Source organism: Thamnophis sirtalis, unplaced genomic scaffold, assembly GCF_051295495.1.
Source record: "Thamnophis sirtalis isolate CommonGarterSnake01/CBP01778 unplaced genomic scaffold, rThaSir2_p1.2 scaffold_3, whole genome shotgun sequence".
NCBI lineage: Eukaryota > Metazoa > Chordata > Lepidosauria > Squamata > Natricidae > Thamnophis > Thamnophis sirtalis.
Window position 1 is genome coordinate 147,737,274 of NW_028261383.1, and position 15,546 is coordinate 147,752,819.

At 38.4% G+C, this 15,546-nt stretch overlaps 1 protein-coding gene across 7 annotated transcripts in view; it reads left to right on the forward strand.

Annotated features, from left to right (window-relative positions):
• SCN8A (sodium voltage-gated channel alpha subunit 8) overlaps nt 1-15,546 on the forward strand; it is a 122,397-nt gene that overhangs the window by 56,115 nt on the left and 50,736 nt on the right. For 4 of the 7 annotated variants that reach the window (XM_014063584.2, XM_087710340.1, XM_014063586.2 and 1 more), the window contains 5 exons: nt 2,045-2,136; nt 8,013-8,234; nt 10,371-10,434; nt 12,048-12,189; nt 13,111-13,317. In XM_014063584.2, coding sequence (XP_013919059.2) covers nt 2,045-2,136; nt 8,013-8,234; nt 10,371-10,434; nt 12,048-12,189; nt 13,111-13,317 — 727 coding nt within the window. Of the gene's footprint in view, nt 1-1,806; nt 1,899-2,044; nt 2,137-8,012; nt 8,235-10,370; nt 10,435-12,047; nt 12,190-13,110; nt 13,318-15,546 lie in introns of all 7 variants that reach the window. The other 3 variants (XM_014063588.2, XM_014063587.2, XM_087710342.1) reach the window with 1 other exon arrangement.

Genomic DNA, 15,546 nt, shown 5'->3' on the forward strand with positions numbered 1-15,546 from the left:
TATGCAGACCACAAGATTGTTAACTTTTGGTTTAGGTGAACTAACTCTAATTGAAGTATATATAGCATTCACAGGGAGAAAATTCAAAATTTCAGGATTTTTTTTTTAAGTAAAACTCTTTTTTAATGTTAGCTAACTCCAGCATTTATGGAATTAATGGAAATATTTTTTTGAAAATCCACTAATTTTCAGGGTTTTTTTTTTTGAAGTTAATACTTTACAACATGTTTAAGAATAACGACCTTAATTTTTGCTTCTACAGTCAAATCCACTATAGGTTTAATGAAAAACTGGTCTTCGAGTACAGGGATTTGTGATGTTCCTTTGAAGTCCACTATTTTCTCAGATACATACCAATAAACCTAGTTTAGCCATCACAATTGCAACTGGCAACTCAGTTGTCAAGTGAAATGGTTGCTAAATGAATCACAACAGTGCTTATAATCTGATTTTGTTTTACAGACCTGAGTAGGTCATAAATGGGAGGATTGGTCACAAAGTTACTTTTTCATCACTGCTGTAACTGTGAACTAAACGAGGCAGTCATTAAACAAGGACTACCTGTATAGCCAACTGTTCTAAATGCTCAAGTTCAGGCATCTCTTAAATTTTCTACCAATTCTTGGCTCAGGGGAAGAGGAATCTGAGATAACAAATGTCAACCTAGCCGACACAGCTGTTTACTTATTCAGTGCCTCTCACTTTAAAACATGAGGCAGTCTTGTTCCTTTTTTCCTGTGGAGCTGAGGTGATGCTTGTAGGTGAGGAAAGCAGTCAGAGAAGGTAAATCATAATTCCTATGGAATAGCACAGTGGCACTTTCCCACTTTGGGGTGACGACTTAAAAAAACACTGAATCAGAGAAATGCTATGTCTGCAGCGGACATCCCTTGGCCATGTAAGATATTCCAGAATTTGCCTGTGAGCAAAGTCCCTCACCCTCTATAACAAGAGGCCCAGCAGAACCAAACAAGAACTTTGCAGAGGATGTTCCTGTACTTCCGTTTCTATATGGCACATATGCTGGTGTGCTGAGCAGGTGTTCTTACAGGAACAGACTGTTAGTAGAGCTGTTCTATTGCATTACAGTTCTTTTCCAAGAAATAAAGGACAGCCATATGATTTCAAGCAAAAACAATAATAATCTCATGTCAACTGAAAGACTAACATATTTTATGCCATTTCTTTTATCCCACAAAAAAATAAGTTAGATTCTTTGTCAATTTTATTTTTAATACAATAGATGACCATCTTTTGGGGTCCACATGCCCTGGATAATTGATTCTTACTTCACCTTACTTCAATTTTCTCTACAGTTGGAAGCAATTTTTTGATACTTTATGCTCACCCTAATCTATTACAAACTTTTATTTTTCCCACACTGCCCACTGAAAATGGATGATTTTTTAAAATAAAAAATATTTTTAAAAAAATAAAAATCATGTTCTAATTGCTATTATCCTGGTTAGTTTCTCTCATTATTTTTGTGATGCTAGATCACTTCTTTTTCTATCTCCTACTTCTCCCCACGACCACATTCCTATAGCTGATGAAGACAGTCAGTCATTCATGCTTGGGCCCATATGTCAGAGAAGTCCTTGTCAAATTATCCTTATTAAATTAGCTGACCTGTGATAACTGAAACACTTCCAATTGTCTTATTTACATCTTTGTTTCTTCTCTCCATTTTTAAACACTTCAAAGCATTTTACGTTTGAAAGTTGTTTCTTTGCAACTGAAGATTACACTCTTCTTTTCGAGGCAGGTGACCCCAATGGTGCCATTAACTCTGGTTTAATTCTGCAGGTATATAACAGAGTTTGTAAACCTAGGCAATGTTTCAGCTCTGCGCACCTTCAGGGTACTGAGAGCTTTGAAAACTATTTCTGTAATTCCAGGTAAGGCAGTTTGGTGTTAGGTGTTGGGTTGCAGCTCCCTGTGAGTGATGTACTGCTGTTTGTAGTTGTTGTTTTATTCCTCGTTCCCCTTTTGGTGTGTGTTATTGTCATTGTGTCTCTTTTGTGTGTGACCTCCCTCATTGCAGATATGTCACAGAGTTTGTGGACCTTGGGAATGTGTCAGCCTTGAGAACTTTCAGAGTTCTCCGAGCTTTGAAAACTATCTCTGTCATTCCAGGTGAGAAATGCTCTAAGAATGACCGTGTCTTACATTTTCCTTTGCCTCCCTTTGCCTTCCTTGTCACATTTTAAAAATGGCTGTGGCACATTTCTAATAGGCCTTGTGATTTGCATGAGCATAAAATATAGTATGATTGATCCTCAACCAATCAACTCAAAGCACTGCTGCAAAACAAGGAATTATAATTCTGCTAGTAGAATAGTTTTATAGTTTCAAGTGTTTGGTAACTTGGATGCATTCATCTTTACCAGTTATGCTTTCCTATTTTTTATTATTAAGTTCAAAGATAAGAAAAATAAAATGCAATGACAATGTGCTAGATTAGGTTAGAAGCAAATAAGTAAATAATAATAAATGAGCAAATAAGTGAACATATATAATTATTTGTGAAACTTTGGCATGAGTATTTATTACTCCATAAGCACATAATTTGGCTTCCCAATTAAAATTTCCATTACATATTAAAACCCATGGTGTCACGACTTTATCCATGATAAACAGGACATTTTATTAGGTTGCATTCACCTCTAATGGGTGAAGCAATTCTCAAGCAAGGCAGTGATACGATGCTTAGGCTGTCAGTTCAAATGAGCTTTCTAATTTCAGACCTTTGATCTGATGCAGAGACTGTACTGTAAATTGCTGTTCAAAATCATAAATGATTGAAATGAAATGTGAGCTCAAATAAGTAAATATCCCTTGTGCTTGTCACTGAAAGTTGAGTCACATATTCTATTCTGCCTGCCCATCTTTTTAAATGATCTGACAGGTAACAGAATAATTGAAACATTGCCTGGCTCATTGATGGCAAAACTATGACTTATGTGTCAAAAGTGACAGACCATGATATTTACGGTGACTAGAATTACACTAACTTACACATAACTTACACTAGAATTCACCAACACCTGATAACAATTCTCAGAAGTATGCCCTTTTTTCAAGCAATTTTTGAAGCCTGTGGAGTCTGTATGAAAATGTGGAGTGCTCTTGTATGGTCTCAAGACCCACCAGACATTGCATGCAAGAGCCATGCTCCCTTGGGACATCCAGAACCTCAAAAAAAAAAAAATCACACGAGAATGGTGCTTTTGTGCAGTTTTCAAAGACTGCAGAAGCTGTGAAAGAGCTTTCGCCACTTCAAAAATGAAGGCCTTGTGTGACCTAGAGCTTCCCTGAATAGGGACCTATCAAGAGAACACCTCCTGTCGATAAGTGGTACATGGCAGATCCTGGGGCCACAAGGTGGCCTTTTTGATGGTGGTGGTAGTGCTAGGGCTGAAATTGAGGTCTGGGCCTCTACTTCAGGCCCAACCTCGGTGCAGCCACTGCCACTGTTCAAGCGGAAGGGCTAGATAAGGGGGAGAGAGAGAATTGTTTCTCTTTTGCTCAGGGGAAGTGGTGATAAACCGGAAGAGCCCAGTTAGGTATTTTCTGAATTTTTGACACAACAAGCCCAAGGTTCAAAATCAGTGGCAAACATACTAAGCCCACTTTTCCAGTTATGTAGTTGATCAACTTGGCAGCAGATAACAGGAAATATAATGTTACCACAGCTGAAGAAACTGGTATCTAATATCTGGAGAAATATCTCTGAGAAAGGAAGCACAAGGGACACTTCTCCTCTACAAGACTTGTGATTTGAAGGCACATTTTTTTAAAATCGTGCCTTCAAGTCACAACTCAGTTTTGGATTCCTGGTGACTGCCTGAACAAGTCCCTGCAGTTTTCTTGGTGAGATTTTGGAAATGGTTTTCCCTTGCCTGCTTCCTGGCTGCTGAAATGGGCCAATTTACCATGCGACAACTCACCACAGGACAATTCAATACAGAAAAACACAAGAGCGGGATCAGTGAATTTCTTGTCCCTCTCTTGCTTGTACAAGTGACAGGCCTGAGGTCACCCACCTGGATTTGTGGCAAAGGAGGTACTAATACTCTGTTTCTGGGTTTCTAGTGTCATATCTTAACCACAATATTTAACAGGCTCCACTGCATCTTAGCTCCCATTTGTTCTTAATAGAAAGGCCATTTTTGCAATTAAGCAAGTACTTAGATCCATTTCACAAATGATAGGGCAATCACATGTGGCTATTGGTTATTCATTTTGTTAAAAATATCTACTCCAATTTCCCTAGTGAAAATAAAGTTCCCAAAGCAGGTAATGGTATAAATATGTATAAAGGACATAATTTAATTATAAAGGTACATATAAAAGCACAATAATTAAAATTGGATCAGTAAACCAGGAACAAGAACATCTACTGGAACAAAGCCAACTTAAGAAAAGCAAAACAATGACCACAAATGATTGCCTTCCCAACAAATGTAACCCCCACAAAACACATTAAACTTAATTCTAGATATTGAGTAGTGGCAGTAAAATTGTAATAGCAAAGCAGTGACATGTATCCAATAAGTGACAGTAGTCCATATGCTTTCAGCTGCAGTTTTTCAAAGGCATCCATTACATTTACTTTGGGTTTATCACAGTAGCCCAAACAAGATATAATAAGGAATATGCAATTTTAAAAATTACAACAATTCAACAAAGCCTGTTTTCATAGTGGGGACTGGTTGGTTTTAACTGCTGACTCCCTTCAAGTTATGAAAGGAATGCATACAGATCCCTAATGTCAAAACAGCATTGGGTTCTGGAAGAGTCATTCATTGTCACTTATGAAAGGAACCCTTGCAAAAAGGTAATTACAAGCTTAAAACAGAATAAATCAGAATGAGAAGCACCCTCCCAAATCCTTCTAAAGTGGAGAGCTTTGGGAATTTTCTTGAAAGCAACAGTCTGGAAATATCAATTAATATCCGTTATAGCTGAGGAAAATTGTGAAAATAAACTGAGGACTTTGAATCAGGAAATGAATAAAATGAAGAACTGGTAATAATAATGACATATCCAAAAATGCTTGGGATAAAGTGGGAAATTAATAAATTAGGCCACTTAGTGGCTCATTGCTATGCATATTTCATGCATATAAATTAGAATAAATGTCAATGTCCATAAATTAAAATAAATGTGTATATGAATTAAGTGTGTAAATAAATTAAAATAAATAAATTGAAAGATATGGCTATATATATATATATATATATATATATATATATATATATATATATATATATATATATATATATATATAGGATATAGGATATAGGATATAGGATATAGGATATAGGATATAGGATATAGGATATAGGATATAGGATATAGGATATAGGATATAGGATATAGGATATAGGATATAGGATATAAATATTTTGGTTAATTTGATGAGAAGTCTGCTGGCTGAATCAAAAGTTGGATAGTACTTGGATCAAATTGGACGAGGGTTGGTCATAATGAGCTGGGGAAAAATGATGCTATTGTGTCCAAAATGCCACTTTCTCACTTTCTCTTCTCCCATACATTTGCACAGATACGTGTACAAGCACATGCATGAACACACACACAGAATCTGAATGCCTCCTGGAACACTTGGAATTATCAAACAACCTTAACAAACCCTCAAAACGGGTGATTTGCTTTTAAATCCTATGTTCACCAAATTAAAAAAAAACAAAAACACCACAACTAAAAATACAAAAAGTAGAGTTTGGGCAGTGAATTTAGTAGTAATATGCCTGAGCTAAGTAAATTATCCATTATTAAATATGGAAATGCAAAAATCGGTGCAGTCTTTTAAAAATAAACATGTCTAAAACTATTACCAAATAATCCAGAAAGTACATCACAGTGTATGTATGCAGTTCTGGAGCATCTCAAGCAGTGCTTTAGTATATGGTTGTTACTGTGGGTTCATCATTTCTCCTGAATGTGTTTACAGGTAGAGATCTTGATAGTCATATTGTAATCATGTTAAAGGGCACAGAAAGCCTCAAAGCCAGGCACCATCCTTCATTTTTGCAATATGAACTTGTGGATGACACGGCTATAATCACAGTAATCTAATATGGTGGGTTATCTGTTATAATCCAACATTTGGAGGGCAGAAGATTGCAATACAGTAATTGATTGATCCAAAAATACAGTGAAGTAGAAGTGCTGATAAAGCATATAACCCACTCCCAGTTTTTAACACATTTTGATTGTTAATTGATTAGGTTCTTGTAATCTTTCACGTAGCTAACTAATTGCCCTGGCTTTCTTCTCCCCCCTCCACCTTTTCCCTATTTAAATTATATTATCACCTTAGCTATTCCATGCATGTGAAGAGTTATAAGTGAAATGTATTTATTCTGACATGTTCAATATACTTTCCTATATCTTGCAAATCTTTTGTAAACTTTCAGAAAGAGGAGCAGTATCTGGGAGCATATTGGGGTGTGGGGGAATCTGTTTAAGCTCTCATCAATTAATTTGGCATTCTACAAGAAGATACTTTTCATTCAGTTAAAATGAGGTATTTCATCCCTTTGGGGATGCCAAAAGTGTAGCATAGCATCATTTTTTGATGTACATTCTTAAGGCAACCTTAAAACCAAAACATTGGGCCCATTCTTAGATTATTTTCATGCAGTAGGATCAGTGGCAGATTAAGGCTCACTGGTGCCCTAACCACTGACAAATCTTTTGTGTCTCCCTCCTTTGTACACACTGTACAAATCTTCCTTGGTGTTTTTTTTCTTGCAACTTTGTGATGACCCCTTTGGGCCTGGTGCCCTAATCACATGCTTTGTCTGCTTAATGGTTAATACACCACTGAGTAGGGTTGAGTGGGTAAGGAGAATGTGTGCCCGAAGCCTTGTAGTGTAGATGCTTAAATCTCTAAAACTCTTTTCCACCCCCCCTGCCTCAACTTCTTAAGATCTGGTTTCCAAAAGAGCATCAGATGAATCACAAGTCTTTTTGATTAATTGATTTGCTGTGATTAGAGGATAACAAAGGCTTTTAAAAAATATATATTTTCTTCTTCTTAGTGATTCTAATAAAAACTCCAACAGCTGTTAATATAAAAGCCAAACTCTTCTAGATATAGCTAGCTTCTGCCTATGTGCAGAGACTTTTACTTCTGCATATAGTTTAAGAAACATAAATGTGAAAGGATGGCATCTTTTGCAAAGTATTTACAGTTTTTATCTGTCCAAGATATGCTCTCTGAGCCATTTATACAGTGTCTCTCAGTTCTCTGAACAAAATGACATGAAATTTGTCTCATTTGGAATCCTGAATATAAATGTAAGACTGTGACATCTGAAAATTGATTGGGGGCAGATGTGCTCTGAATGCTCTGTTAACTTCTTTCACCCTTCTTTTTTCATTGTTTAAACAAATTAAAATTATCTATGCTCGGCATTCATGACACTGATTTCTTAGAAAAAAAAGTAAAGATGATTTTCATATAATTTTCTGTAAATGACTGGGGAAGTATATATCAGCACAATTGAATGTTGTACTGTGTAAGAAAGTTCTCACTCCTGGCAATGTTTCGTTATTATCTAGATAAATCCATCATTTCCTAGCTACCTTTTGAACCATTGATCTGACCAACTGTATTAAGATGAGAAACTTTTATCTGATAGCAATTATAGGCAGTTTCAATATTCCATGTTTTCCATCCTGCTCCCTCCTATTAATATAAATTTCTTTGGACAATAAAACAACATTCCAAACAGTCAGGAAATTTTGCTGTATTATTCAGTTGAGCTGATAGGTATATCACCACTTACTGAAAGTTAGACAAACTTATGCTTTCTTTTCCATGCCACTCTTTTATTTTTATTTGTTGCTTTGTATCTTGCCAGTCCTTACAGATCATTCTGTTTGTCTTCACTTATAATCCGATCACCCTAAAAGGCTGTTTTGTGCTTAGGTCTATGTTTCCACATAAATGTCATTACTGGTTTGTTTCTTATTTTCAGGCCTGAAGACTATTGTGGGAGCCCTGGTCCAGTCTGTGAAGAAACTCTCCGATGTGATGATTTTGACTGTGTTTTGCCTCAGTGTATTTGCTTTAATTGGGCTACAGCTATTCATGGGGAATCTAAGGAACAAATGTGTCATCTGGCCCATCGATCTCAATGAGACCTACCTAGAAAATGGCACCAAGGGATTTGATTGGGAAGAATACAGCAACAATATGTGTAGGTGCTACCTTTTGCTATCATTTTCTCTGTTTATATTAACTGTAATATTTATTGGATTACCCCCATTAATACTTTGATTAAGACCAACAATTACTGTACTTTGAATGGCAAGTACATATCTTAACCTCTACTTGCTTATCTTTTCCTTAACACACTATATTTGCATATTGTCTTTTTAAAATTCCTTTGATGTTCTATTAGTCTTAATCCAGTGATGTGTGATGAGGTTTATGGCCGGTGAGGCAAGCAGGCAAAAGCCACCCTATGTCTGCCAGTGCCGGAGCTTTGGCGGGGCTTTCAGAAAACCGCGCCAAAGCCCTGGCATAGCCTTTCGAAAGCCCCGCCGAAGCCCCACCGCCATGTCCGCCATAGAGCGGGACATGTTCCGCTCTATGGCAGACACGGTGCCGGGACTTTAAAGCCCTGCCACCGGGGCCCTGCCACCACTTTAAAGCCATGGAACCACCGTTCCCTTCTCCCTACCTCTGAGCCGTGCCTCCCTCTCTAAACTTCTGAGCTGTGCTGGGACCAGGAAGCAGGGCCAGCCCACAAAGGCCTGGGTGTGAGCAGAGGAGCTGGCGGCAGAAGTGGGGCCTTGGGCGAAGCGAGACCGAAGGGAGAGCAGGAGGAGGCCACCTCAGCCTCACCTCCCGGCCGCAGGTTGCAGAACGAACTGGAAGCCAGCAACTGTGCCCCCCCCCCCAAATTCCGCCTTTGCAAGGCGGGAGAAAAAGATTTTTTGCAACCATTTAGAGGAGATGGCGCAAACTTTACTCGAATTAATTGGTCGTAAATTCACAATTTTCTTCTCTTCCCGCCTCTCCTTTGTGTCCCACATAAAAAAGTGCCAGTAAAACACACACACACACACACATTACTTACAATAATAAAATTACTTACAAATTACAATAATTTTGAATTCCTCCCCCCTCCCTCCGACCCACATACCTTTTCCACCTGTTTCACAGAGGATTTCAACTCTCCTCTTGTCTGCCATGATGAAAATGTAAAAAATGTAAAAAGAAAAAGGCAAGAGCTGCTGAAGTCAGGCTGGATTAGCTGCTACCAGAGCCTCCAATGGATGACTCTGCTTAACTGTTTAAAAAAAGCCTCTAAAAAAGTGCCCCCTAGAGGAGGAGGCGAGAGAACCACGTGCCTCATCTACATAAGGAATTTTTCGCCTTTTAACCCTTGCTTAACTCTGCTCAAGTGATTATAAAGATAGACTAAATGATGACTAAGCAGAGTCATCCACTGTGACTCTGGCAGCAACTACCGCAGCCTTTTTCCTTTATTTATTTTTTCTTTTCATGATGACAGTGGTGAGGCCCTGCCTCCCCTGACTGCACATCACTGTCTTAATCCCTTTAAACATTTTGTCTATGGGTATAATATTACTTTTATAGTTATTGTTCTCTTGGTTTGGCAAAGTGTATGTATTTATTAAAAATGATTTAAACCAAATAATGTCTTTATAACTGATTATAAAAGATTGCTGGAATGGCTGTATACTTGGGATTTCAAGACTGGTTTAAAAGGTTAATGCAAGAGCACAATATAACTAGCATTAGAAAATGAAATTATAAATCTCCTGACAGAATAGTGCTTGGTATTTACAGGCTGGTAATGGATAATTCGGCCATAGGTGATTATGGACATGTAGCCTTCCCAGTCATACTTGCTTTATGAAATGGCAAAAATTCAAAATAATTATTGACATAGGTGTCTGAAAAGCTAGCACGTTTTAATAATTGTTGACACAGGTGTCTGAAAAACTAGCACTTTTTAAATTTATTTGGTGTGATTTAAAACCCAAATGTTTTCCAGGCAAATTATGAGAAAATAAAAAGCTAAGGAAAAATCAAGGATAAAATATACAACAAACTCCAAGCAATACTCAGATGATATCATTCCTCCATTCTCCAATTCCACCCATTTAAATTTGCAGAGTGTATCTAATCTCTAGGGTTTAATTCCTAAAATGTACAAGAAAAAAAGGATCTTTGCAGAGGAACTAAAAGGTAGTAGTATATTCCAGTTTCAGAAGCTTTAGATCAAAAGTGTATTTGGTCTAAATGTCTGTGTTCTTCCTCAATATGCTTATTCTTACATGTTTTTCTTTATCTCCTCCAGCAAATTTTTACACAATACCTGGGTTTCTTGATCCATTGTTATGTGGTAATAGTTCTGATGCAGGGTAAGTTTTCAGCTCAATTGAGTTTTCTTCTCTCTTCCCCACAGCCAGTCTTCCTCCACTAATGGGAAAATAAAAGTCAGTATACATAGATTAATCCATATATAGACATAAATGGATTTATTTGTAAAACAATTTGTTTACCCAGTGCTGAGACGCCTTAGGCTGTTTGAAAAATTAACCTGTTTCTTTTTTCAATGGGAAGCTTATTAGTAATAAACTATCTGAGAACCATGGTGGCATAGGGGTTAGAATGCAGTATATTGCAGGCTAATTCTGCTAACTGCCAGTAGTTCGATCCTGACCAGCTCAAGGTTCCATCCTTCCAAGGTCGATAAAATGAGAATCCAGATTGTTGGGAGCAGTACGCTGACTCCGTAAACTCCTTAGAGAGGGCTGTAAAGTACTAGGAAAGCGATATATAAATATGTGCCATTGCTATTGATGTCTGTTGCCATTAGCTTTGTAAAACATGAACTGCACCTTGCTATAGTACAGGATTAGGATTGGACTTGCACTTGTTCTCTTCACCTACATTTATTTGTGACCTCATATCTGAATAGGATGCTCACTTTCTTTTGCCTCAAGTCAAAAGAAATGGAGTACTATAATTGTTGGTAACTACACCGTTATCTTATGTTGCAATCTTTCAGATGGTGAGCCTATGCTTTACATTAAGCAATGTTAAGAGACATTGCTTAAATGGGAGGCTTTGCAAATTAACCCTTTCTTGAATATTTGTGAAATATTGATGCAGAAATGAGCACAGTCCAAGTGGTCTTTTACTTTGTTTTTGCGTTAAAGTTGTATTTAGTTCTTTCTCTGAGACGGCATATTGGCTTGTTGGTACAGAAGAAATTAAGATTGCCATGACTAACCTGTATCTACTGTACGTGTCAGCCTTTTGAAATTGACCAGATCATGTTTCACAAGAGTTTTTTTGTGTTAGGCTAAAATAATCAGAATTTATTTTACAGTTTTTTTATCCCATCTTTATTATTTTTATAAAAAACTCAAGGCATCAAGTATACCTAATTTATTCCTTCCTCCTCCTATGTTCCCCCAACAACAACTCTGTGAGGTGGGAAAGTGAGTGATCCAAGTCACCCAGATTATTTCCATCCCTAAAGCAGGATTAGAACTCATAGTCTCCTAGTTTCTAACCTGGTGTCTTAACCACTAGGCCAAACTGGCTTCATGTTGTAAATCTGGTTGTATTTACCCTTAACTTGGTCTTATATTCCAGGGAGTTAGGAGAAATCAGTCTGAGTCTCTTCTTAATGTTTTTTCTGTTTCCATTTTGGACATGTTACTATAACCTTCTGTGAATAGTTTCTCCAACTTATCAAAAACAACCAAAATGGGGGAGGCTGTCCTAGATGAAATCATTCTAATAATGTTAAGTCAGTAAAAATAAAGTTGAGTCAATAAAAACTCCCAAGAGCCTACCTGACTGCAAGCCTTTGCTTCACTCCTGTGGTAATATCAATCCGTTTTGCACAAAGCCGATAGTCGAAAGACGAATTGTGAAAACGACGGTGGTCAATCTTTGCCTTAGGAATTGGATATTTTCTACTCTCCCAAATCTGAAACATCTCCTTCCATCTTGTCTGCAGCCAGTGCCCAGAAGGATACACGTGTATGAAAGCAGGGAGGAATCCAAACTACGGCTATACCAGTTTTGATACTTTTAGTTGGGCCTTCCTGGCCTTATTTCGCCTCATGACTCAGGACTTTTGGGAAAACTTGTATCAGTTAGTAAGTATGTCTATCCATGATCATGTTTCTTGCCTTAAATTAGGGATGGGCAGCGTTTTAATGGCTGGAGCTGAGTGTCCAGAGGCTGCAATAGTTAGATTTGCACTGTAAAGAAGGTGGGAGCCAGAACTGTCTGTTTTTTCTCTATTGCAGGAGGCGATGTTTTGGAATTTTCTTAGCTCTGTTTTGGGATTTGAATAGAAATAAATCCAAGGCTTGCACTCCAGGTTTAGAGGTTCTTCTCTCAAAATGGCAAGAAACTCTGCCATTTTTCCAGCAGGGTTTGCTTCTAGGTTCATAATCAGGGCCTCAGGAGTTTATATACCTCTGCCCTGCTTTGCCCTGTCCTGTCCTGCCCTATGTATCATTTACAATTTGAAGAATGTAAGGCTTATGGATGCTTGACAAAAGCAACTTCTAATGCTTGAAACATTAACATTAAATGGTAGCTGGCATTTGGTATCAGCCAAGGGTTAGTGAAGAGGAGACTTGCTGTTGTTAGGTATAAAATAATGTTTGCACTAGACCTATGTAATGATTTGACTTGAATTAGCTGCTGCAAAACTTCAGCTGTGCTAAAGAGAGGTATAGATACATATACAGTATGGCTGTTTCATTCTTGAAAAGATGATCAGTTATGATGGGTAGAGTTGATGAATGGTTTTCCCAATAGAAATGTCAATGAGAAATGAAGCTCCTAGCCACAGTGGCTAGTCTCCTATTGAGGCAGGACAGCAGAATGATTCAGAGAAGGAACAGGGTATTAGAAGTCCCTTATAGACAAAACGAAAAGTTAATTCCAAGTATCAGGAATACTACGGTAGAGAGATATGCAATGAGGAAGAGGCAGTGCACAATAACTTCTTCTTTTACTTGATGGTGCCGTAAGGAAATCTTACAACTGCCCTCCCTTCTTTACAGACATTGCGAGCAGCAGGAAAAACCTACATGATCTTTTTTGTCCTCGTTATTTTTGTTGGATCATTCTACTTGGTGAACTTGATTTTGGCTGTAGTGGCTATGGCCTATGAAGAACAAAACCAGGCTACATTGGAAGAGGCAGAGCAGAAGGAAGCAGAATTCAAAGCCATGTTGGAACAACTGAAAAAGCAACAGGAGGAAGCCCAGGTTTCTTTCTTTCTTTCTTCTACCCCATTGTTTAAACAAACAGTGTTAACTAACAATACCCAAATTTTGTTTCCATCTAAAGCCTATGCAAATATTTTGAACCATTTAATTCTGCCCATTACTTTAAATAATGCTGCTCTTTCTTGCCTCTAATCCCAATAATACAGAAAGTTGCCTGTGTATCTAGTCCTCAATTTACAACCAAAATTTCTGTTGCTAAGTGAGACATTTGTTAAATGAGTTTTGCCCCATTTCACAACCTTTCTTGCCACAGTTGTTAAGTGAATCACTGCAGTTGTTAAGTAACCAGTTGTTAAGTGAATCTGATTTCCCCATCAACTCTGTTTGTCATGAGGTGGCATAAGGTAATCACATGACCCCAGGACACTGCAACCATCATAAATACATGCCAGTTGCCAAGTATCTGAATTTTGATCTCATGACCATGGGGATGCTGCAGAATTGTAATTGTGAAAAATTGTCATAAGTGACTTTTTTCAGTGCCATTGTTACTTCAAACAGTCACTAACTGAACGGTTGTAAATTGAGGACTACCTGCAATTCTAACAATACAGAAAGGTGATGCTGAAGGAGTATCCTTACCAATGCAGACCTGGAAGTTGGAGAGTATTCAGTTCATAGTTGGAATCTGATTAAACAGTGACCTCGTTCACATGACGTGCTGTGCAAACATTTGGTTAGGAGTATGGCCTGGACCTAGTCTGAGTCTGTGACTGAAATTAAGGCAGAGTCTTAACCACCATCTGAATTATGGTCTGCAAAAGTAAACTATTTTTGCAGTAGTGTATCTAGTACTCTGCTTTTCACAAGCCCCATCCTACTGATGGCACCACACTAAAGAACTGCTGGAAATCCTTAAGGAAAAAAAATTAGAATAGTCACTAGGCCTCCATGAGGAAGTTTGGAAATCTGTCCAGAAACAGAGAAGAGTCCACCAAAAGTTAAGGTGCATTGTGAGGTAAATGTCTTCAACCAATCAAAACTACTGATGTAATTTGTAAGGTGTTATGTCTGCACCGACGTGCCCATGCAGAGACTCCTCCGATTGGCTGAGGGTTTGACAGCCAGAGTGGGAGAATGGAGGGACGTGATTGGTTGCCCGTTTGGCAGCTAGTATATAAAGAGCTGTCAAACGGGATTTTCCCTGTTGCCGGTTCTGGAGTTGCCTCTTGTTTGTTGTTAGGTGTTACCCTAATAAAGGGCAGTTGTTTGACAAGCCTGTCTTGCCTCAGTCCTTGCCCGCCTGGTTCTCCCTACAGAATATAAGGCATATACACCAGTTGTCAGGGCCTTCAGGGGCCGTTTCCTTTGCCACTCTAGTCCAGTGATGGTGAACCTATGACACATGTGTCAAAGGTAACACACTTTAACAATTTGGGTGACATACCTGTGTTCACCAACTCCCGACAACAACTATTCTTAAAAGAATGGGGTGTATTTTTATGCAGCCTCCAGACTCTACAGAAATGAATTTGTTTTACTCGTGTAGAGCCGAGGTGGCACAGTGGCTAAATGCAGCACTGAAGGCTACTTCAGCTGACTGCAGTTCTGCAGTTCGGCTGTTCAAATCTCACCGGCTCAGGATTGACTCAGCCTTCCACCCTTCCGAGGTGGGTAAAATGAGGACCCGGATTGTTGTTGGGGGCAATATGCTGACTCTGTAAACCGCTTAGAGAGGGCTGAAAGCCCTATGAAGCGGTATATAAGTCTAACTGCTATTGCTATTGCTATTGCTATTGCATACCACCTGCAGCCCACCACTTCTACCCACTTTTGTGTAATTATTAGTTAACTCACACCAGTGAAACAAACCATCCAGCTTTGGGCTGGGCCAACCCTACAGGGCTTATACAAGATCTAAACTTTATCTGATAAGCCTCTGACTCTGATCAAGCCACCACACTTCTGCATTCTTGTTGTGAAGGAATGGTTATCCACACATCACATGAGTGGTTCGCATATTAATCAAAAGGGAAGATGACATAAAATTGCTGTCAACTAAATAATCTGTGATATGTCCTATATAGAAGTTAGTACTATGCTTGAACACACTCAGATTTAAAGATTGGAAAGTGTTTTCTCCCAAGTTCAGATAGGCCCAAAGCCTGTCTGGATTAGGTAAATCACCGTGAGCTTTGTCAGTTGTGAGATTGTCTGAAAAGACCTATTTATGGCTAGACCAGAGGTGGTATTCAGCAGGGTCTGACC